General features: G+C 39.3%; 1 protein-coding gene across 10 annotated transcripts in view; it reads left to right on the top strand.

Annotated features, from left to right (window-relative positions):
* The first annotated feature begins 2,161 nt into the window (after nucleotides 1-2,161).
* The window catches only part of FBXL17 (F-box and leucine rich repeat protein 17), a 271,883-nt gene continuing 249,162 nt past the window's right edge, over nucleotides 2,162-24,882 (top strand). For 8 of the 10 annotated variants that reach the window (XR_003989300.1, XM_030471091.1, XM_030471092.1 and 5 more), the window contains exons 1-4: nucleotides 2,228-3,155; nucleotides 11,077-11,199; nucleotides 13,527-13,784; nucleotides 14,563-14,694. Coding sequence is in view for 9 of the 10 variants with exons in the window: in XM_030471091.1 (XP_030326951.1) it covers nucleotides 2,406-3,155; nucleotides 11,077-11,199; nucleotides 13,527-13,784; nucleotides 14,563-14,694 (1,263 nt within the window). In the remaining variant the exon portion in view is untranslated. Of the gene's footprint in view, nucleotides 3,156-11,076; nucleotides 11,200-13,526; nucleotides 13,785-14,562; nucleotides 14,695-24,882 lie in introns of all 10 variants that reach the window. The other 2 variants (XM_030471097.1, XM_030471090.1) reach the window with 2 other exon arrangements.

Here is a 24,882-nt window from a genome sequence, read left to right as displayed (position 1 = left end):
CAAAACTCATGTCTTGTATCTCATGCTGGAGCAGACAAATCACATGAGCTACACTGAATCAGCATAAGTTGTTCTGCAGATATTTATGGCTTTAATATATGCCAAACTGCCAGTGGAACAGTCATGCTGTCATCTCTAGGGCCAAAATCTTGTTACCAGCTGATTGACAGAGTACTAAAGGAATAAGTAGCCTATGAAAACTTATTGTCTTAGTTTTCTTTCATTCTCCAATCTTTGTAGCAACAACAAAAAAGACAAAAAACACAAACACCTTCAGAAGCAGTGTCCCAAAGACCAAATTCAAGGATTGATCTTTAGTTATCAGGAGAAGAATGAAAAGGATTACGTAGGAAAGTTATCCGAAGGTGAAATTGCTTTGGAATGAGAACATGAGATGACATGTGTCCTTCTGTACGTTCTGTACAAGCCAACTTAGTTCAAAAGGAGGTAACAGAGATGGATCATGTTGAGGTAAATATTAGATGAATGGGAAGAATGACATATATGAGGTATATGTGTATGTATAGTGTGTATATATCTCAGAATAACAGCGGAATATATATTGGACTATCAGACATGAAAGTGGCACAGAAGTCAGAGACCTTCACCAGCATTTCTGCAGGAAATACTACTATGTGATAAGTAAAGACCATGTCACAATGGCTATTCAGAGCTGCACAGCCAGATTTAAAGATGAGATTTATTTTGAATATTTGACATTGCAAGCACTTATTCTTAATGCTGTTTGGCTTGAAAGCTTGACCTGGACTTTTGTCTTCTTTTAATGTTGTTTTTGTTTATTCTTACTGAAATATATTTTTGAAATCTGAGGAGAAAAAAACCTTGAAAAATTTTTGGATCTCAGTGATCTATAAGTTTAGATAAAATACTCTATTACTCTACTTTTATCCAATGTTACATTTAATATTTTTCTCATAGCAAACACATTTTTACTGAGCTGTCGAAGACTAGTAATACATGTAACAAAAATAATAGTGTCACAGGTATCTTAGTCCAAACATAATTTGTTCCTGTGCAAAAGACCAAAAGATCTGCTTCACAGTATGTAATCCTGTGCATTTCTTCTGCTGTCCTCTGTTATTTAATCGTAGTAGTAGCCGGAACTTGCCTTCTCCCTCCCTCTTACAAAATTCCACATGTATTTTAAACCTGTATATCTAAGTCACTTGACATCAATAATTTAGAACTGAATGCTGAAACATGCAATTGTTTTTTCTAGGCATTGTGTAGAGTCTTAACGAAAGCATTACCGTATTCAGCTCTGGACCCCTCACTATAAGAGAGACATGGAGTACAGGTTCAGAAGGGCAAAGAACCTGGCAAATGGTCTGGAGCACAAATCTTATGAGGAACTGCTGAAGGAACTGGGGGTGTTTAGACTAGAAGCGAAGGTTCAGGGAGGACCTTATTGCTCTCTACAACTACCCGAAAGGAGGTTGTGGTGAGGTGGGGGTCGGTCTCTTCTCCCAAGTAACGAGCAATAGGACAAGAGGAAATGGCCTCAAGCTGCGCCAGGGGACGTTTAGAGTGGATATTAGGAACCATTTCTTCAGCGAGAGGGTAATCGGGCATTCGAACAGGCTGCCCAGGGAAATGGTGGAATCACCGTCCCTGGAAGAGTTAAAAAACCGTGTAGATGAGGCCCTTGGTGACATTGTTTTTCCAACCTAGCTGATTGTATGATTCATTACAGCCCACATTTGCAAGGATTTATACTTATACGCACCCCTGGTCACCTGCAGTGAGACACAACACTCTGCAGTTAGAAGTGAGCATCCTCAGAGCAGAACGCACAGGGACAGAGGTGCCATTTGGACCCTGGTTCTGTCCCATCACTGATTTAAAAAGGCAGAAAGCAGATACTTGCTGGAGCGCGCTGGATGGAAGGTGGCACTGACAGGCAAAAACTGGAAGAATGCTTGTGGTGGTCTCAACGCTTGTGTTACCCTGCCACTGCAAAAACTCAGCTCATACATGTGGTATGCTTATACCCTGTTAACACTCTACGCACCCGTTTTTGCACACACAGTGCACTTCAATAACGCACGGCCACCGCAGACGCTGCGAGCGGAGAAAAACAGAGACAAGGGGCCGCCGCGGCCGCGGGCTCCCCAGGGCCCCTCCCCACCGGCACCGTGCCCGCCCCCTGCCGGCAGCACCGCCATGCCGCCGAGCACCGCCCCTTCACCGCTCCCGGGGGAGGTCAGGGCGGGGGTAGCGGAAGCTTCGTCCTCCGGAGCCGCGTCCCGGAACCAGCCGCGTCGCGTCGAGTCGCGTCCCGTCCCGTCCCCGCTGCCTGTGGCCCCCGCCGGCAGGATGACAGCGCCTGCCGCCGCGCCCCGCAGGTGATACCCGCGGGCCCTTCCGCCTCGGCCGCCTCCTATATGGGCCACCTGCTCTCGAAGGAGGCCAGCAGCCTGAGCCGGGACCGGGACCGCCACTGCTGCCGCGGGGGGAAGGTGCCGCCGCGCAGGCGGAGCTGCTTCCTGCGCGGGCCCTGCATGCTCTGCTTCATCGTGCACAGCGCAAGCCCGCCCGCCTCGGAGCAGCCTTTGCCCGCCGCAGACCCCCTGCTGCCACCGCCGCCCTACGTGGTCCTCGCCACCGCGGAGCAGCGCACCGCCTGCCGCCTCCTCCGCCTGCCGCCCGCCGCCTGGGAGCCGCGAGGCCGCTGCCAGCGCCTCCTCCTCTCGGGCCTGCTGCCCTCGCCGGTGCGGGGCCTTCTGGGGCCGGCCAGGCCGCCCGGCGAGGCCGCTTCTGAGATGGTGTGCAAGCGCAAGGGGGCCGGCCTGCCCGCCTGCCCGCCCTGCAAGCAGCCGCGCTGCGCGGCCGCCGCCGCGGCGGAGCCCGAGGCCGCCGCCTGCCAATGCCCGGCAGAGGCGCCGCTCTGCGCCCTGCCCGCCGCCGCCGGGTGCGCGGCGGGCGGTGGGGCCGCGCCGGCCCGGGCCAGCGCCGGGGACAGCGGCGGAGCGGGGCAGCCCACCTTGCCGCCCCCCGCGCCTGAGGAGGTGGCAGCAGCGGAGAAGGAGAGGGGCGGCGAGGCGGGCTGCGAGGAGCCGCTGGAGCGCCCCGCTGACTGCTGCCGGGAGGCGCCGCCGGACATCAACCAGCTGCCGCCTTCCATCCTCCTCAAGGTGGGTAGGGACGGGCGGGCGGGCCGGCTCCCTGCCCGCGGGGGCCCGAGACTGGGCCTGCAGCGGGGAGGCCGCAGGCTGCTGGTGACCCGGGGCGGGCTCGGTGGGCTGTGGGAGCGGGGGTCAGTGCGGTGCCCCGCCGCCGTTCCGACTTCGCTCGCCTGGTGTGTGGGGATCAGTAGGGTACCGCGTGTGTGTTCTGCTTTTGTTTGGGTATTTGTTCCCCCTTTGTTTTGGTTTGTCGCGGTAAGCGACAAGTTGTGAGTCGTTAACTGGAGGTGGAGACCGACAGAACTGCAGCAGAAACTGCCCCGTCAACATTTTGAGTCGTACCTGTTAATTTATTAAAATGTGTTCTTCTCAGGTAGCTTCTTATATCCCTGATGGAGTACTCATCGGGGGACAGTCACTGTATTCAGTGCTTCTGTGTAGGTCAGAACTACGTGGGCGAGTTTTCAATGTCGATGGAGGCGGGGAAAGGTATTACTGTGTATTTTGTATCAGTTTTGGCTTTGCCAGTTTCACAGTCAGACTGTAGCCCTCTTGAATTACATGCTTACATAACCTCACTTTGTATCTCCAAGAACAGCCTTTATTTGATTGATTTCCTGGTCTTTTTGCTGTCTCGTGGTTCCTTTTAATGCTGTTCTTTTTTGAGAATGACCTTTCCATTTTTAAGCTACTCTGTTGATGTAGTCAGTATGACTTTCTTCAGCTAAGCCTTGGTAGAAAGATGAGTCTGGCTGGAACTGAAGCCTGTGATGTTTTTCATAGTTCCATGTAAGTGTGCCTTTATGTTTTGGGGAGTAGTGTTTCAGTATTACAGAAGTTTACCCAGGGGTCAGATGGCTAAACTTAAAGTAGGGCATGATAATGGAGGAGTGTGAGACAGAAAACTCTTCCTGTTCTTGGTAAACTGCTAGTTGTACAACACCAGTGTAGAAAGTACTTTCTTTACCCTTTTGTTGTCAAACAATAACATCTCCCCAAAGTTGCCCTTCAGTTCTTAGCCACACTTATAGATTGGGTTGGTTATTTTGGTGGTTTTTAGGTTGGTTGGATTTTTTGTCGTTGTCTTGATTTTTTTCTCTTTTTTTTTTTTTTTGTTTTTTCTTTTGCTCCTTCCGTAGCACCCTGGTCAGGTTTCGATTATACAGCTGCCTAAAGGCCTTCACATGCTGAGTTTTGATACAGATAGAATATCCCAAATATAATCCTTTCTTCAGAGGTACAATATTATTATGAGAGGATGTGAGTCAAGTACACCTAAAGTCTTTACTAAACTTTTCACAGTAGGTACTGAAGACACAAACCTTAATACAAGGACAAGAGATTCCATTCTCAGAAGTCCTGGGAGCCAGATCCTGTTGGGGAGTTTTTTGTGTTTCCTTTGCTTGATTCCTGCCTCTGTGACCTCCAGGTGCAGTTGTGCTAGTGCAGGAGTGGCTGTACCCATGTCTGTCAACAAACATTATAGGAACTCCTAAGTAATAGCTGGCCACTTGGGAGGTGTCTGTCATGGGCTGCTCAGATGCTGTTCTGCAGAAGCTGTTGCTAAGCCTCCCCAAAGTGAAAGATATGGAGTTGGATGGAGGGTTTGTCAGACTGAACTTGGCCTGCAGATCATCGTAAGGGCCTACTGAGCCAGAAGTTCATAGTGCAGTGTGCCAGTTGATGCTGTTCCTCTGGCTGGGGAAGAGGTCTCTGTGTCGGTATGGTGGGGCCGGGGGGGAGAGATAAAAGAATTGCAGTTATACAGATCGAACAAGCTTACAGTTTGTTTTGCTTTTCATTTGGTCATTGAAACATGAATCAAATAAAAAGTGTTACACAGTGGGCAAAATTTCATCGTTAATCTTTATAGGTGAGGGTGGTTACCTTTGACTAAAGGATGATTTAACTCTGTTCCCTTTAAAATCTAATGGGAGCTAAGGAATTAAGGTCAGTCAGCTTGACTGTAACCTAGACACATGTGAATGAAAAAAAATTAGGGAACTGTTTGTAAGCATGCAGTACGGAAGACGACAAAATCTTGTGCTATGTATCACAAAGTTTTTAAAACTTTGTGCTATATATCACAAATCTGTACCTGTTGTAATTTCACTGCTATTTATTTCTGGAAAGCAGAAATGAATCCCCCAGTTGTACCTGTTACCTCTTTGCAGTGCTGCTGTTTAATCGAAAAAAGTGAACTTGTGTAAAGTGGTGTGCAGACTGGGTGAGCTTAGTAACGCCGAGCAGAACACATCAGGTTTACTTTTGAGCTGTATTAACAGGAACTGTGCATGAAGAGTTCAGAAGGGAAGTTCTCTGCTGTGCTTGGTGCTTTTAAAGCCTGTACTGGAGTACTGCATTATGCTGTGGGCACTGGCATCTCCTTAAAAGAAACCAGGCAAATTGGAGAGGCATCAAGGGGGAGCTAGAGGTCATGGAAGCATGGCCTGTGAGGTAGTTGGAAGATTCTGATCAAGCTGAATGATACCTCTGTTCAGAAAGGAGACAGAGATGCGCTCTTTTTTTTAATGAGAAAATTGGTAAAAAAAAGACCGCGTGCTTGTTCTTTGTCAAATAAAGAGAAATAAGCTTAATTTGGTGTGGGGGAAATTTGGGTGAGATACTTGGAACATGACAGAGTGTGAGAACATTTAGGTCTTGGCAGAGGTAGTTTCCTGCCTCTGAGGTTGTGTGAGGAGTTGGGATTTTTACTGACTCATTCTTTTCTAAAAAACAAGGGGGAAATCCTTATCAGGGATGCTCAAGGTGTGCTTGAAAATGCTTCAAAACAGAAGGGTCTACAATAGATGACCTTTTTAATGTCTTCTTTATTGGTTTGCTTTGAATTCTATGAAGTATGGACACATGCTGCCCTACAGCAGAGAGCCTGTCAGTTTTAGCATAGAGCTAATGCACTGTGAAAGGAGAAGTGTGATTTAAGGTTTTCATAAATATTTGAGGCACTGCTGGCTCCTTTTCTTGCATCTTTATTCAATGTTTTTTACTAACTTTCCTCATTCTTCACTTGCTGTAAGGAGTCCCATGTTTGCTTTGGTTGCTGTAATAATGTACGTGTTTGCTTTTGATAATGTTGATACTAAATGAGTGTTGCTATAATTGTCCTAGCACTGCACTTAAGATTATCTGAGTGATACGAAGTAAGTTTGATAGACCAGAGGTAGACCTTTGGTTTTGTCTTCTGACTTCTGCATGCTGGCATTTATTTTTAATAAACTGATACCTGAGAAGACTGGATATACACGTTATAGTTGCACTGTGTTGTGGTTTTTTTTTTCCTAGCCTAGTCAGGAGACAGAGACATCAAAATATATTGAATTGGACTTCATCCACAAGTTAATGGAGTCGCTGCAGTAATACCAGCTTTCTTTTCTTTTAATGCTGGTGTTCCAATCAGTTTATCCTGTCTAGAGTTTGTGTCAAGTCTTAGTTTTAACTGTATCACTGAGAAAAATGGAAAGGCTTTGAAACTTTGTGGCTGATGCAGGGAGGTAAATGTTCTTTTGTTTGAATTAATTAATTATATATTTTCTCTAGTAATGGACAACATAGCAACAGTGATTCCTCCCCCCCCCCCCCCCCCCCCTTTTTTTTTTCCTTTTCTCTCATGAAGATCAGTGTCACTCTCTGGTTGCAGTAGGGAAATGAACCAGCTTTAATTTCGCTGTGCTGTTGCTGAGCTTCTGGAAGTGCAGCTGAGGGGCGTAGTTGTGAAGGAAAAATGTGCCAGTAGATTAGCCACAAAAGCAGAGATAATATATTGGCATTAATTCAGTGTTAATGTTCTGAAAGATGTCCTGGTACATTTTGTGATTTGTTGCAGAATTATAAAAATAAATATTTTGCTTTCTTCAGGTGTATGTGTAAAGGTGGCTTTCATGTAAGCATGTAGGTTTTTGCATTACAGAGTGAGTTATGTGATGGAGGAGACAAAAGCATTGGAATGAAATTTCTGCTTTTCCTAGATAGATGCCCTGACACTCAGCCCCCATGGCTGATAAAATTTTCCCTAATGTTGTGTATGTGTTGCTTGGCTTGCTCTACACCCCTGAAGCTGTGTATTGCTGCATGGAGAAAACTAATAGATTACAAGTTGTGCAGTGTTTGAATGCAACGCAAATAAAATGTAACTCTTGCTTTCATTTCCTGTTCATTTATTTTTTTCATTCAGGGTGTCTGACCTGTGTTTGATCTTTCACAGGATTTTGGTATGTTTTAGTGTCTCTGTTTTTAAATTGTTGTGGAGATGCAGAAGCAGCACAGATGTCTTTTAGTGAGGACAGTTACATGACTGGGAGTTAAAACTTGATCAGCCTCTTCAAGTAAAGATATCTTAAAGATCCCTTCCAAGCTAAACCATTCTATGATTTATGTTACGATTCTATGACACTGTCCTGGGTTCAGCTGTAACAGTTATTTTTCTCCTTCCTAGTAGCTGGTGCAGTGCTGTGTTTTGGCTTCAGAACAATGCTGATAACACACTGATTGTTGTTGCTCAGTAGCAGTTTCCCTGATCAAGGACTGTTCAGTCTCTCATGCTCTGCCAGAGAGGAGGGGCATAAGAAGCCATGAGGGAGCAGAAACGGGACACCTGACCCGACCTATCCGTATCATGCCCAGTATATAAACTGGGAGGAGTCACCCGGAAGGGACCGGGTCGGGCTGGTTATCGGTCAGCAGGTGGTGACCAATTGTATTGTGCACTGCTGCTGTTTGTTGGTCTTATTCCTTTCTCCTTTTCCCTGTTCAATGTTCTCTCCCCTTGTTATTTCCCTTAGTAGTAGTAGTAGTAGTAGCAGCTTTATTATTATACTTTAGTTATTGGACTGTTCTTATCTCAACCCATGGGGTTTACATTCTTTCGATTCTCCTCCCCATCCTGCCCAGAGTGGGGGGAAAAAGGAGGAGTGAGTTAGCAGCTGTGTGGTTCTGAGTTACCAGCTGGGCTTAAACCATGTCAGAAGTGTACATGCTTGAGTACGATTTTCAAGAATTAAATGTAACCAGGGGACCTACTGCCCTCAGAAAGTTATCTATAATAAGCAGGAGTTAAATGAACAGGCTTGGGGGCAGGAATGGTTTTAGCTTTCATCTGTATTTATAAAACCTTCGGAATTAGAAAACAATCTAAAACTCAGGACAATCAGTATATATCTAGAGAATGAAATGGGTGGTAAAAATCATCAAAGCGCGTTGTAGCTTTTTATGCATTAGTGTAGTATTTTAACCTGCAGCTAAGATAATCCCTTAACGTAAGGATGATATGCCACCAAACTGGAATGTGCGTAGGCTTTGCTAAGTTACGTTTAGTGTAATTCAATGATGTCTTCTTTTAACAGTTGCAAGCTCTGAAGAGAAATTGATGTTTTATGTGGCATTACTCAGAATCCCTTTGTAGTTGGAACTTATATAGCTACTGCAGATAGTAAAATGGGCAAGACCTTGTCTTTGAACATGGACTGCTTGTGTAACCTCTGTGGCTACTCCTGTCCATGCTGGAACTTGTGCAAGGACTTTGTCAGCTGCTATTCTCCCGGCTAGTGGCTTCACTCTGAGGGTTGTTTGTATAGGAAGCCAATTTGCAACACCTCTCTGTATGCTCCTTACTTGTCTCTGCAGCATGGACCGAAAAATGTCCACAAATGCTTCCAGACATTTCTTCCAGAAGAATATTGTCTGTACAGAAATTCTGTGTGTGTAAAGTACTGAATCAAACTTGATTCTTTTTTGTTTCAGCATTGCTACTGCTGTGTCTCATGCAATAGGAAAGCAGTAGCAGTAGGTATTTTGTGATTTGTGAGGGCTTTCAGCTTTTGATAGGATGGTAGTTGGAACAAGAATTATTTAAGGGTTTTCATATTCACAGCATCAGCTGGATTAGCAAGTCTTTCCTGTTTTGCTATGTTCTTGTTTTAAGAACTGCAAGCTCTTGTTTCTCAAAGCGAAGGAGATACTCCACGAAGAAGTATATTTATTTCCCACTGTAGCAAAGATTAGTTAAAGTATTTTATAATGACAACCTTGGCATCCCTTCTTAGTATTAACTGGAGTCAGTCTGATGTCCATCTAAACTAAACGTGGGTCGTATGGTCCTGTTTTCTTCACAGGACTTTAACTGTTGAGAGATCAGTCTTCTGTTTCATACAGAAGTATGGTAGTAGGAATTTGAGTTTCCTCCAGCTTTTACTAACATTGAATTGCTGAGAATCATCAGACTCATCTGTTTTTTTTAATGCTTAGAATTACACTTTTGCAGTATGAATGTCAGATGCCAAATTACCATTTACTCTTTAGTGCTTTTTCCTTGCTTGAGTAGGGCTGGTAGTGTTTTTATTAGGTCCCTAATACTAATGACAACTATTAGTCACCTCCTTGCTCTGTGCATGGATTCACCAGCAGACAGAGAACTGCAGGGAGGAAGTAGGCGTTGGTTGTTTTGTCCACCCGTGTTCAACTGATTCCTTAATAAGAAATGACCATTGACTCTGGTAATGGTCAAGTCAAGGCCTGCAGAAAAACAGGAGTCACGTGCAATCCGTCAGCACTGCGAGGGGTCTTGCATAAGAGATTATGAGCTTTTCATAGCTGGAAGAAGATAGGAGTGATAAATCTTGCAAGCATTTGCGGAAGGTGGTGAATTTGAAATTTTGCAGATCCTTTAGGAATTGCCAACTAACTCGCCTTAGCCAAGGAAATCTTATAGGGATGTACATACTAAAAACTGCTAAACTAAGCCACTCCTAGAACAAGGGGTTAGTAATGGTTGTCACTGTTGACAGTTGATTGTCCTGTCTGTTCTAAAGACCGCCCAATGATGGAAATTCTGTAAGTTTACCAGGTATTATATTCCAATGGCTGATTATCCTTAATTTAGAAGTCTTAACAATTTTTGAGTGCCCTACCTACCACAATGAAGATTAAAGTGGTCTCTCTAGTTTGTTTACACCCTTTGGCATCCCTTTTCCTTGGTTAAACATTCCTAGCCTTTTCTTCAAATGTTTTCATGTTCTCTAGAGCTCAGTGCTTTCCTGTGGACACTCTCTAACACTTTCAGATTTTCTTGAGATTGTTGCCTGAGACTGGCTGTAGTGCTTCTGTTTAGTACATGATGTCCTTATCAGTTTAGTAGGAGGACTGTTTCATGTTTTGCAGTCGTATTTGTGTGTAGGTATCTTAATGCTGTAATGACCTTTTTTCAAAACAGGATGACATGTAGATTCCAGTTCATTTGTAGTTACAGGGTACCTTTGTATGTAACTCTTGACAGACCTTCTTCTTATATTTATTAATAAGCAACAGCTCTTCAGAGGAAGGGCTGAATATAATAAATGTAACAGCAGTTTAGGAGCCTGCCATAAAGTTACAGTTTATTCCTTTTTTTGCAGGCTGCTATAATGCTCAAAACCTTGGGGTACAAAATGCTAATTCTATGCTTAGTTTCCTTGTCTAAAACTGATTTGCTCTGCTGATCTGCTCCACTGTCCCATGCCCCCTTCCCACAAGACTCATGTTTTAGTACCTTCCTGACTCTTCTTTTCAATTCAGTTAAGAATAGGAATGAAAACACCTTTTAAATGACTTGCAAGTAACGCTGAGCTAACCTTTCTGTTTGTAATTCTTCAGGTGTGCCACCTCAGAAGCACATTTGAATTTGGTCTAAGAAATGAGTGCTTAAGTAGGAAACATTCCGTCGTTGGTTGTGCTAGTGCGACTTATTAATATTGTCAGCTCTTGTGGGATATAGATATTTTTTTGTTATTGTCCTTGACTAATCAAGTTCTGTCAAGTTCTAGAATGTTTCAGTGCTTTCTAATACATTTGTTTTACAAGATGGGTTAGTAATAAAATCTTTCTGTATCTAAAATATGATTACTTCTGACAAGTAATATTTTTTCCCCTTTCTTTACAGATATTTTCCAATTTATCCCTGAATGAGCGTTGCCTTTCAGCATCACTAGTCTGTAAATATTGGCGTGACCTCTGTTTAGATTTTCAGTTTTGGAAACAACTGGATCTTAGTAGTCGTCAACAGGTATGAAGATACCATGTTTTGATTACTCAGAATTTATTCTCGGAACTTGTACTCTTAACCAAAGGTCAACAAAAGAACCACATAAAATGGTGATGTCTGTGCTTTCAGGGATTTTTCTACTAGAGGCTGAAAATACCTGGACCCTTAGATTAACTCCTTTAAATGTAGCTTCTTCTGACTGTTCAGTTGTTAAAACAGTGTGAGGACAAGTACTGTTTGAAATGGACTGTAGGTACCTGTCTTGGGTCTACTACAGGTAATGGTAGTTCCATTCATAAGAACTATAAGATCTCATTTTAATTGAAGGACACAATTAATGAGCTTTTTTAAGGATGCCATAGTTTGAAGAATGGTCACATAACTGGTGCTTGCTCTGTTTGTTTTAACAAATTTTCTGTAATTTTTCTTCAACCGGTGTGGCTCCTACTGATCACAAACCAGATAGTGTCTTTTTAGGCCTTTACCTGATCCTAGAATTAAATATGTCTGGGGTTCATGGATTTCATTTAGTGACATCCTTACGGAGCCTAGCCTGAGATTGCTGAGAGTAACTTTCGTCCTTGGAAAACTTTTAAGCTTGTCTGTGTTATTTGGCCACCTAGTTTAGCTTTCGTGTTATTTAGTTACTTGCAGAGGTTTATTAAATGATTTTTTGAGATTCATGAAAATATAGGGTGCAAGGTAATGAGCACTGGAAGGCCCTATTTAAAGCAGCAGCAACATCAAGTCCTCTGTGTTGGACATAAAGAATGTGCACGGGATATTATTTTCAAATCACCAATGAGTAAGAAAGCATGTGAGTTCTCTTGCTTCTAGAGTTACTAGATAACACATTTCTGAACCATTATGGAAAAATCATGTAGCAGATTGTCTGGTTTTTCTCAAGTGACTCCAAATCACACCCAGACCAGAGGTCCATCTTTCTGCTCTGCAGGTAGTATGTGAAAAAGAAGTCTTTTTTTCTTCACTGTGTTGAGGGGTAGCCTTATTTCTGCTACAAAGGTTTTTAATGGTTTTGCTTATTAGGCATGTTGGGATCTCAGTAAAATTGGGTTCCTAAACCAATATGAAGCACACGTGTTATCTTTCTGTGTGTGGTGCAGGTTTGGGTTATTTTGATTATTGTTGATGTTGCTGTTTGTTGGTTTTTTGTTTGTTGGGGTTTTTTTTTTTTGTTGGGTTTTTTTTTTTTTGAGGGGAGGTGTTTTTTTAGGTGTTGTTTGTGGTTTATTTTTTGTGTTTTTCCAATTTGTCACATTTTCTATCTAACAGCTGCCTGATGAAATAGCAAGAAAAAAGACTAGACTTGCTACTAATGGGAAAGATTGAATGTAGCAAAGTGTTTGTTTCTCAACTGTTTAAGAGAAAGACAGAAAGGATTTGTGCTTCTCTCTTGCCCTCTCCAGGCTTAAAACTAGATCTCATCTATGCTAAGTGGTGGATGTGTGTTCCTGAACAGTTTTGCTAGAAAGACTTTTATCACATGTCACCTAAGGTGACTAAAACTTTTAAAGTGAGGGAGTTCTATGCATTGTCTTATCTGCTTTGGTTTTGTTTGTTTTAACTTGGAAGCTTGAGCATGAAGAATAACTTTGGTTTCTTGCCTGTTTTGTAGGACTGGCTTCTTTTAAAATTATTGGCATATTAGCTAAATACAATGTGTATAGGTACAAAGTGGATAGAACCTTTTTTCTTCAAAGTTGCTCTAGGAAAATAGTGCATGTATCCGATTTAATGGTCTTTCGTAGACTAACACTTAAAATATGCAAGTATTGTGTTTTAAAACTGAACAAGTAACAGGAGGAAACTTCTAGGTTTTAATTAGGTTTTATTCTGTTAGTTGTTCTTTCCTTCTGATCCCTTTCGTTCACTGCTACCTTTAGGTGACTGTTTTCTACTGTTCAAAACCCCATTGTTACCTGCATTGCTATAGTATTTGTCCGCTGGCAACTGGTTTTGGATGATTGCCAAAGCCTAAATAAAAAAACCTGTTGCATTTCATAGACCTATAAACTCTTTACTTCTTTGTAAATGCTACCTTAGGTATGTAAGTAGAGTGCTGCTATGGAAGGGCAAGCAAATCCTTTTTTTCTAAAGGATGTCTAAAATATGAAGCAGACCATTAACTCAAAGGATTGGAGCAGAATTCTTTTAAAGATAATTGTAAAACTGATTATACCACTATGCTCTTATCTTGGGAAAACAAATATTTTCATTCTCCCAGTAGCTTATGAAAATGCATCTTACAAATAGTAGGTTTTGTGCTAATGAAGTTAAAGATGCTTATGAAAAAAAGTTAAATTTGAATGTTTGAATTTTCTTTGCAGGTCACTGATGAGCTGTTGGAAAAGATAGCATCAAGAAGCCAGAATATTACTGAAATCAATATTTCTGATTGTCGCAATATATCTGATACAGGAGTATGCATATTAGCAATTAAATGTCCTGGACTCCTAAGGTATACTGCCTACAGGTGTAAACAGCTTTCTGACACCTCTATTATTGCAGTTGCCTCTCAGTGTCCTCTTCTTCAGAAAGTGCATGTAGGCAATCAAGACAGACTCACTGATGAAGGCCTGAAGCAGGTAACCATCCTTTCCACTAATTTCTTTATAAATTAGTGTCTTTCAGCTGCTTGCCACGTACAAGAAGTGACATGGAAGAAGGTACCCTCCTCTAGGATTTAATTAAAATCAGATGACCTCTTCGACTTTAAAAATTGGTTTATGGGTTTATGGATGTATTTTCTTGGTACAGTAAATGTTGTTTTCTGGAGCCCATGTGTACTTTTTGTTTTTTAAAATATCCAAGCACTGAATGAATGAAATCTTCAGTTTGACATCCTGTGCTTCACCTCTGGCTGATTCAGTTTTCCTGAGCTTAGTTACTGTTTGGAATCAGTGTTTAAGTAACTCTTTTTACATCATGAAAGCTGAAGGTGGCTGAGATCTTCATGTGTTAGACATACAGGATGTTTTCATCAACTCTTTCTTTTATGTTAAAAGAGCATTTAGGATAAGCTGTAAAGTAGTTATGTTAAATATTCTATCAATGGTCTAGCATACAGGCATTAGCTAATTATATATATGCTCAATAAATAATTTGGTTCTTATGTGCTGCTTTTAGATCCATTTTGTTGACTCTAGTTAACTTCATTTTGTCATGTATGTAATTGTAATCTTTCTTGTTTGTGATAGTACTTACAAAATCTGTAAAGAAAGATAATTTTTAAGGGAGGGGGAGAGAAGCAGAAAGAAAGCTGAACTCCCACCTTTCCAGTTCAGTCAAATCCTGGGGTTTTTTGTTGGTTTTTCTCCCCCCCACCCCCTTCTGAAATAATTATTTTGATTTCATTAATTGCAGCTGGGTTCAAAATGCAGAGAATTGAAAGACATTCATTTTGGGCAGTGTTACAAGATCTCAGATGAAGGAATGATCATTATAGCTAAAGGCTGTCTGAAATTGCAAAGAATATACATGCAAGAAAACAAATTAGTAAGTACATGTCATGATTTTTTTTCCCCACAGTGTTTTCATTGTCAGAGCTTTCTCTTGCTTTTCATTGTCAAAACTTTCTTCTGAATAGCTGCTTTGTGGCAGTGAATTGCTTAAAAATGTTCTCTAACTGTGAAAATCTAGGCTCTACAGAGAGAGCTCAAAAGATGACTCAAAGTAGAAGTTAAACTAATGCTAATCCGCATACATATTAACTTTCGGGTTCAATATGATGTTACGGGAGTAATTGTTTAGAAGATGCCCAATATGTGTAGGAAAATGCTTAGTCCATATGGAATGTTTCTTTCCTTTATACCACTGTTTTCCTACAGCAAAAACTGCATATTTACTGAAACGAAAAGGTTTTTTGGAGCTTGGGTTCTTGATTACAGATAGTATGCTCTGATAATCTTTTCTTGTAATATGTCACTTTCTCGTCAGGATGCAGTGGAATAGTGCCCCTGTGCTGGTAGAAGAAGGCAATAAAACTCTTGTGTCCTTAATTATAAGTAGTCTTTGAAATGATAGTTTCTAATATTGAAAGCCTGTATCTGCTAAATGGTATAGTAGAGCACCGTCTTTTTCTTTTTTTTTTTTTTTAATAATTTTTTTTCCCAACTAAGTAGGCAAATTTGCTTGCACTTGAATTCTTAACTATCAGCTGATGTCAGGGTTATAACCTTTAGTTTGAAAGCTGCTGAACTAGAACAAATAAATTGCGTTTGTAAGAAAACAGCATTCCTTGTACTCAGTCATTACATATTTGGCTTCAAATAGAAAACAGCCTAATGCCGGAGATGGTTCATTTGAGAATGGTTTCTATTTAAAAAAAACCCAACCTGCCATTTACTGGTTTTGAAGAAATGTAGAAAGTTAAGAAATAGGAGATAATGACAAAAACTGAGATATTGAAATAGTTCACATGCAGGAAAAAAAAGGATGTGTCCTTTGCTCCTGTGTCAAAACAAAATCTTGAGTACTGTCAGCATTAGTCCTTGTAGTATTTATCTTAATGCATTAAAATATTTTGGTTAAAATAAATAAAAATGAAAATTCTGAGAAGCCTGGAAGGGAAAGCATACTCCTGAAAAAATTAACTGGAAGAAGGTAGGGAAATTCAAAGTATTATTTATCTTTGAATGAAAAAGGAAAAATTTTTGCACACTTAAGGTGTGCATAATTGTACATGGAGGATTGCTTAATTGTATATAAAGATTGTTTTATGTATAAATACCTATGTAAGTGCATGATCATTAGAGAATGTTATTATAGATAAGTCGTGCACTTCTTTCCATTGAAGTTTTTATGCTCTTTTTAGTCTGAAATGTAACCTAAGAAGCTGACACTACAATTGTTAGCGCTTAAAATTCTGTGGTTTTATAATCTGAAATGTCATCTAAATTCTCAGTTGAAATAGGACATAGGAAGTATCTTCCTGTTTTTAAGACGATCAGGAAGGATGTTTTTCACTTGTGCTTTGTTTGGTTGCCCTCATTATTGGAAATGTAACATAAATTTTTCATTGGAAATAAGACAAAAGTATGTACTCTCAAAAATTTCCTTTTCATTATTTCATCATTTCTGAAAATTTGTCAAATGACTTATAAAAACTAACCCTTTGCACAACTTTTCGTGAATGTAAGGTTTTTTTAATGTCTAATGTTGTTTAAAGCTGCTGCCCAATCTTAATTTTTAAGGAAAATATAAACTTGGGTCAGCCTTGGTTTAGCTTTGTAAAGTCCAAGTTCAGTTCCTTAAATCTTGGTCTGGAAATGTAAACATGAAATAAGTTATGAAACGATGAACTCCAGGGTGCTGAATCTTTAGAACAAAATAACGCTCGAATGATTCCACTAGACGACAAAGCTGCAGAAACTGACGTGCTTTCCCCTTGCTGGGGGCAAGAGACTTTCAAATCTTTCTGCAAGTGTAATTTTGTATGATGAACCAAGACAACTTGCAAGAAATTCTCATGCAGTTGTAAAAGAAACATTTTCACTTTCCAAAATAATAGAAAGATTAGAAAGATAAGATAGGTATTGTTCAATGCCGTGGACTTAGCTCACAAGGGAGTAATGGTTGGTGGCAAATGAGAATTCCACTGTTTGATTTGTCAGATTCTGTGGGTTACGTTTGTTTTTAAGAGTGCCTTCTAAAATATAACCACTGTTAATACTTGCTGTGGCACTTCCTACTCTTTTGGGGAAGAAGGTGGTTTGGGGAAGCATGTGTGAGTGTTTTCAAGATGAGTGAGTATTCATTCTCTGAAATCAAAACATTCTGCATCAAGAAAAGTCTATTTGACGTATGAGTTTGTGTATCTGAAGTTCATAGATGATGGTCAATCTGCTGTAGGAAGATGACTCCTTTCCCTCCTGCCCCCCTTTTTAAACAGCTTCTGTAGCTTCTGTGTAAATATTGTAAATCTGCTCTGGGTGTTTCATATTTTCCTGTTTCTTCCTTTTCAGAGGTGCTCAAAATCATGTGACTCTTACAGGCAATTTCTATTAATTTCAAAATGTGTAGTCCATTAGAGATGGTACGTGATGCCTGCGTTTTCATGTAGGCTCGTCTCAGACTAATGGATTTTATACTTCAAAAATACATCTATACGGAGGCAACCATCAGCTAAATAATGCCTTTGTGAGTGTTACTTTACAGTGAAATGTGGATCAGGCAACACAGTTCAGTTGCTTCGTCTGTTGCTAAGTAACTCCATTATCAGGCTGCTGAGCAGAAACAGAGAAGGAAGAATTTATGTTCTGATTGTTTAATATCCTAGGGATTTCACAGAAAAATAGACTCTTTCCTTCTTTGAAATGCTGATCATGTTGTGGTAATAAGTGCAAGCTGCAAGTAATAAGTGGGTGCAAAGTGATGTATGAGGAAAAAGTGAACATTGTAAAGCTAACTTGACAACACAAAAGTTGTTTTTTTCGTAACTGATTCATAGCTCTTCATAATGCTTCTCCTCCCCTCCTCCCCCACGCTCTGTCCTTTGAATGGAAGAATAATTATATACGAAGTGTCTTTTCTGAAGCATACTGTCTGATTTGGAAACCTAGCAGGGGAAAAAAACCCTAAAAAATTGCAGGACTTGCTAAGTGTGCCAGTATGTTGAGTTTTCTTTCCTTATCTGCCCCCAAGCAGTATGGTACAATCAGTCAGTCTCACAGAAATTCAGTGTAAATGGAATAACAGATTATAACTCAGTCCAGACAAAACTGGGAAATTTTCTAGCCTCTTGGCTGAGTTTAATTTGACTTCTTATGATTATGTCTGGAATTGAATGCTGTGAGTATAACTTTCATGTTTGCCTTGTGAATGATTTTAGTGTGAATGAAGCTGGTGGAAGATAGATTGGTTAATGTAATTGTTAATTTTCTACCAAGTGCTTTTTTTGTCCTTCCGCTGCAGATAGATAGGCAGTACGTAGCTTCAGCTGCAAAATCAGAGAACTGCTTCACACTGACAAGCTGTACTCTCACCGAGACATGGGGTGGGGCTGTACTTAACCTGAATTGTCAAGGAGACTAAACACTTTTCATTGCAGCCTTCCCTAGAAGAATGAAGCTCTAAAAGGTTTTAAAGGTTCTGTGACTTCTTTATAGAGAGATGCAGAGCACGTGTGTGATTACTAAGTGCACCCTAAGGGAAGGATTGCTCCCAGGAACTATTTTGTACAAGCAGCGTTTAAACTCTCCACTTTGTTGTTATGAATAGAGTAGACCTAAATTTCAGAACTCTTTTTAGAACTGGGAAAAGCCTTTCCACTTAACTATGTTGGTTTTACACACTAATTTGTTTTTAATTGCCTTTACTTAACTGAGTGACTTAATGGCTAAATTATAGCACAATGGTTGCTGAAATTTAGCAGGTGGCAGTTGTAGATTTGTAGCTCCCTATTCCACCCAGGATCTGTGTTCTTTCCTGGTGAATTAGTGTGGATGAGGAGTAGGAGCTTCTAAAGATGAAGGGCAAGGGACTTTTAGATACTGTAACAGAATGACAGCATTCTTAACTATACTTTGTTGCTTCCCACATTTTCTCTTTTTCAAGCTTGTTTAGGGGTAGATGTGAAATAATACTGCAACTAAGCTACTACAGGTAGAATGTAGTAAAATGTAAAAAATATTTTTCCCTTTCCAGTGAAATGATCTTGTGAAGTAGGTGATTTAGACAAATCATTTGTCTGATGGCTTTCAGATATGTTAAGATGGTTACTATCTAATCTGATCACGTTTCTAGCGTGCCTCTGTCCACTCACCATAAACACTGTTTACTGTTTAGGACATTTCAAGATAACTGATTTTTGGCCCAGTTAGCACTGTGCTTGGTAAAGGTCTTTTTCATGTTCGATGTGTGAGAGCACTTTCATGATAAATATTTTACAGGTAATTATTTAACGGTGTTTTTAAATAAGAGTATTCTGTTTGTGTTCTGCCCACTTCTGCAGTTGTAGCAGATAATACAGAGTAGAAATTTGTTCTGTGATGCTACATTTGACAGAAACTATAATACTTTGGATATGTGAATAATATACTTTTTTAATTTCAGTAAAAAAGAATTAAGGTGGACTAAATCAGACATTTCAGTTTTATGTCACATAGTTAAGTACTTAACATACCCTTTTAAAACATTGACTGAAATAAACGTAGTATGAAAATCTATAGGACAAAATGAATTTAATTTTCATGTTTTTTGAAGAATCACAGCATAGTGTAATTTGATTTATTTATTGTTATGTTTTTCTACTCAGATTTTTCCCTCCCCACCCCATTTTTAGCTTTGGGAAGCAGTTATTTTTCTTCTTTGTACGCATCAGCTACAAACCACTTAAATTCAGCAGTGTGACCTATGCATGACATAGAGCAAATGTGGAAAGGAGTAGTTTGCTTTGGGTTTAGTCCAGGCAAGTTGTCTGAGGAGAAAAGTCAGTATTATGAGGCATATAAACTGCACATCATCTGATGATGTGAACTACTGAAGTTTAGAATATGTAGAAATATTTTACTTTTTTCATTGGTAACAAGTAAACGAAAGAGACTTTTGGGGAAAGATATTCCTAGAGAGTGTGTGTTACATATAATTGCATAAAACTGTTCTAGTTGGAGGAACTTTAGAAAATGAATCACTTGCCCATGCTTCTTTATTAATACTTTCCCAAAATACTTTCTCACTAGTTTATTTCATTGTTTTGAAGTTTTGAACTGTAAGTTGTTGGGAGATTTCCTCCCCTCTTCCCCCCTTCAATTAAAACCTTATGTTTTCCAGGAGTGTTGCTGGTTTTCTTTCTAGAGAGAGAGTCTACATATAGGACTGGTTACTTGCTAAATATCTGTATACATATTAAGGGTGATGCCAATACTGAGATTGATTTCTATATATCAATATTGTATATCATAACTTTGTACAATGATGCTTCATCCTCTGTCAAGTATTACATTACAGCTTTATAAAGCAAAAACTCCTTACAGATGACATTGGTAGTATTTACTAGTAATAATAAAGCCCCTCTTTTATTTTAGTTTGCCAAACACATTACATGTGCACCAAATGCATAAATACAATACTTAGTCGTCACCTTTAGGTGGCGGTATTGGCTTTGTAGTGGTAACAGGTCTTTTGAGTTCTTACTGTAGGGAATTACCAATACGCAACAAAAAACTTCTAAATGTTGTGCTGGTTCCACACATCCTGTTTTCTCTTTGGTTCAGCTGCCAGGATTGCTGTCTAAATAGTTCTTAAATGTCTTTAGACTGTTCCTATTTTGGGACACTGTAGGATATTTTATGTTCTTTTAAATTAGAATGAGTTTGAAAAACGTCTCAAAGAGGTGGTAGATGCCCCATCCCTGGAAACATTTAAGGCCAGGTAGAATGGGGCTCCGAGTAACCTGATCTAGTGGAAGGTGTCCCTGCTCATTGCAGGGGGCTTGATCTAGGTGACCTTTAAAGGTCCCTTTCAACGCAAACTAGTCTGTAATTCTATGATCTATACTGAATATACTGAGTACAAAGTTGAACCTAACCACTACTGGACATCCTGAGCAAAACCTTGGAGAGAACCAACAACTGTTCCTTGATTCACTTTTTTTATTACATTGATTTTATTTTTTTTTAATGTGTAAACTGAAAGTACTTCGTTTCACTCTTAGTTATATTTCAAGGGTGTGTGTCAGAGGCAAACTAATTTTGGTTAAACCCTTTGTGTCAGATAAAACGGGAGCCCCTTAAAGTAATAATTTTCAGGTTACTGCGTAACACCGCATTTTGGATTTTAAATGAAGTACCTTAAGTTATACTGAAAGTATTTTTCTATGTTGCATTTTTCAAAAGACATTGCTGAAGGAGGAGATTTTACTCAAGAGGTGTGGGGTGTTTGGTTTTGTTTGGTTTTGTTGTTGTTTGTTTTAAATTTTTGCTAATGCTTTTGTCTTTTTGTATGATTTCTGTCCCACATCCTCTCCCCCCTACCCTGCCCAATATTGTTTTCAGTAGGGAAACTTTGTATTTAAGCAGATGAAAGAAATTTTCGTTTTAACATGAATTCATGAGTTCGGAGTTTGTGAAAGTCTTTAGACTGACAGCACTGGAAACTGAAGTCCTCTTTTTGTCCACTAATCAGGTACAAAGCAACAGCAGTGCAAGCTATACCCCACTGCCCCACCAAAGTGCTGCAAACCCTGACCTAGAGAGAGACCTCTAGCAAGGGTTGAGGCTTGTTTAGTCTCCATGCTCACTCAGTCGTTACTGTGGCTGCCAACTGGAATACCCATTTGTGATAGTGGATAGATATCCACATCACAAAAGCATCAGGAACTGGACTGAAAGCACTAGCTTATTTTATAAAAACTACTGACCATTTGTCAAATTGTTAAACTTCAGTTACCACAGACTTGGGCTACTGGTAGAAGTGAATGACTCCCTGTCTCATTTCCAGTTCCCTGAGTTCAGTCTCTTACTAAATACTAGTGTAGCTTCTTTATACAATATGCAATTCAGAAAGAAAATGTGTGTATAGACTGTAATTTTCTTGTAAAGCTAGTTTTAGAGTTCTTTCAAATGCTTGACTGTACGTGTAAATACTCTGGCTTAATAACAAGGTCGGTTTCACTACTCTGTGCCTTTTTTTTTTTTTTTTTTTTAAACAAGTAGGGCATTTATTGAGCTTATTAACCAACTGTTTGATGTTGTGAGTTGACTTGTCATGTACAGTGTTAGTGTGTATCTATGTATGGAGTTGTAATCTGTGTTGCTGACTTAATCATGTTTTTTGCACTCTTGTTAGATTACATGTGGTGGATTAATGGTGCTACCTCTCTACAGTTTAAAAAACTTTCAATTTTTATATTGATAAAAAATTAGTTATTATACCACTCACAATAATTCTTTAGGCTGTAATTTGTTACTACTTTTTATGAGTATTTTATATATAAAAACGTGTAGTACCTACACTGTAAATTAACATAATGACAATGAAGAATGGAATAACATAGGAGTGGAGAAGTTGCTGATGCAGAACTTTTTTCCTGCTTTTTGGTCCACACTATAAGGTGATAATTCATTTTATACTTGCAGATGATATATTTTGAATACGATATTAGAAAAGGTTATATATTTATTTATGTATTCAGGTGATGTCTGCTAATGCCTGTGCATTAATGACTGGCATGTTAGTGAACTTGTACATCAAACTTACTAAGTACTGTAATGAATAATATTCTCAATATTGAAGATTCAGGTAACGAAAGTCCAAGTGGATGGAAATAATGTGAGAAACCTAAAAGCAACCTACAAGCAATTTGCAGCGAGGTGGGAGTTTTACATATAAATCGATTTTTATGCATTCTGTATAGTTATTGAAAGAGCCATTGTATATTGTAATTGAAATACATACCAAAGGCAATGGCAGTACAGAAATGAATAGTATTTATAAGATATTTCTGTATTTCCAGAGCATGCAATGTTTTGTTTTTATTAGGTGCTCTGTGAAAGTACAAATAGAATGTTAAAATGTAATTAGAAGTCAGCTCGGAAGATGCCCATACAATTTGTTTCCTGTTGTGGTATTTTGTCTAATTTGACCTGTTAGTGTTTTATGCAAAAAAAATAAATGTAAGTGAAAGCAAATGAGTAGGAAGTTGCAATAGCATATTGCCTTCAAAAGAGGCTCTTACTGAAGCTATAAAACCTCTGTAATAATGTGTAACTGCTATACTGAAAAAGATGTATGCAGTGAAATTTTTTTCTCTCTGGATTCCAATAATTAATAAGTTTTGTGACAAAACTTACATTTCAGTCTGCTTAATGAAATGTTACTGAACTAAGCAAAATGTTTAAGCTCGATTATGTAGGATAGATTTATACATATTTTAATAGACGTAATCTTGAATTAAACTAGAGTGTAGGGCCCTTGTTTGGTGGTTTTGGTTTTTTTTTTTTTTTTTGTTGATGTTTTGTTTTATGGTGGTTTTGGCTTTTGTTGTTGTTGTTGAACAAGTTATTTGAACTTTTAATCCAGTTTAAAAACTCGGTGACCAGGGATTGGTAGCTGGACATGGATCCTTTCTGATTGTTTGAAATATCCATATTCAGTTGATGTTTGGGTTAATGGCCCAAGTGTTACTGTGGTCCTTTAGTCACAAAAAGAATTCCATGATATTAGAGTGAAAAATCTTTCCACTAAAATATGTGTTTTAATAGAATGTGTGCTGCTAGATAGTAAAGTCCCCTAAATTGAGTTGTAATAAAAGCCATCGATTTCCATAGCGTTTTCTTTTAGGGGGAGGGGAATAAATCAAAACTGATAATACTGCTCTTGGTGAGCTGTGATGGTTCTTAATGAAAGTTATCACAAGTATGAAGCAAATCCTTAAAACTGTCAGTATCATTATTTTAAAATGGTGGTAATTTACATCCGTCAAAGATAGTACAAATACTTTCTTATTTGTATAGGGCAAAGACAAGATTATGTAAAAATAATGAATGAGAGACAGGTGTCTCTGTTTATATCATCAGTTCCAGCAAATTCCAGTTGAACTTTTTATCTTTATGAAGCTAGAAGAATGAACTTGTCAGATTTCTGAAGCTGGATGAAAACACTTTGTTTCCTGAAGAACTTGACTGTACCTTTACATAGCTTAGTTTTAAGTATGAGAGATCAAACCTTGTATGCAGTTAGTTCCATCTTCTCATGCTGTTATGGGGACCAGTATCTCGGAACAAATACATTCATGTTCTCTCGTCGATATCTTGGGATGCTCTTCAGGTACCAGGTCACGAAAATCCTTGGCACATATGTTACAGGGCAAATTGAGTGGGCATGGAGAATGCACTACTTAAATTATTCTAAATACTGTCTTTTGTGAGTCAAGGTTAAATTATAATTTTATGAATTGCAGCATCAGTGCCCCAGATACAAAAATCTTTATATTTATGCTTAGCTGAAAGCTTTTAATTGTAAATTTATCATCCTGACCTAAACCTGGGTTTGGTGTTCCACATTTTACGTACTTTCATCATCCTAGAAATTCCAGCCTTATTTACTTATTTGCTGTGGTCTTTCAACTGTTACTGTTTTTTTTATCCAGAAAGCTAATGCTTAGAGAAAGTCTGTCTGGGATTTAGACATAGGTATTTTACATATTTTAGATAATCTTGAACATGCAGTAATGTTCATACAGAACATACAGCTCTGCTTTTCAGAGCTATGTGCAGCTTTGCTCCAGTGATTTTCCCAGAGCTTATCTTAGTGTTCCTCCTCTGTTCTGATTTGTATCATAACTTCTTTTTTGTTTTTATTATTTTTCTCATATTAACCATTTGAAAGTACTTTTGTGCCTGAGGCTTTCCTAAAGACTGTCCTGCTGGTGTAGTCTTCAGTCACCAACTTCTGACTGTTTTCTGGTCTCCTTGCTCCATTGCATCCAAAGGTTGTTTTACATCTGTGTGGAGTTTGTACTTTCCTCTGACATTATGCAGAAATCATTTTTTATAAAAATACAAAATTATTTTTAAGCCTTTGAAATTTTTCAAGGGTTGAGGGTTATAGAGATATGTCTGTCTGGGATATGAACACCTGAGTGTAACTAAATGACCATAGGAATGATTTTGTGAGTGAACTGGTTTGGACTGGGATAGAGTTAAATTTTATCACAGTAGCTCACATGGTACTCGATTTTGAATT

This window comes from Strigops habroptila, chromosome Z (genome assembly GCF_004027225.2).
Source record: "Strigops habroptila isolate Jane chromosome Z, bStrHab1.2.pri, whole genome shotgun sequence".
Taxonomy (NCBI): Eukaryota; Metazoa; Chordata; class Aves; order Psittaciformes; family Psittacidae; genus Strigops; species Strigops habroptila.
Note: the sequence above shows the minus strand (reverse complement) of the source record. Positions and strands in the feature narration are given on the sequence as shown.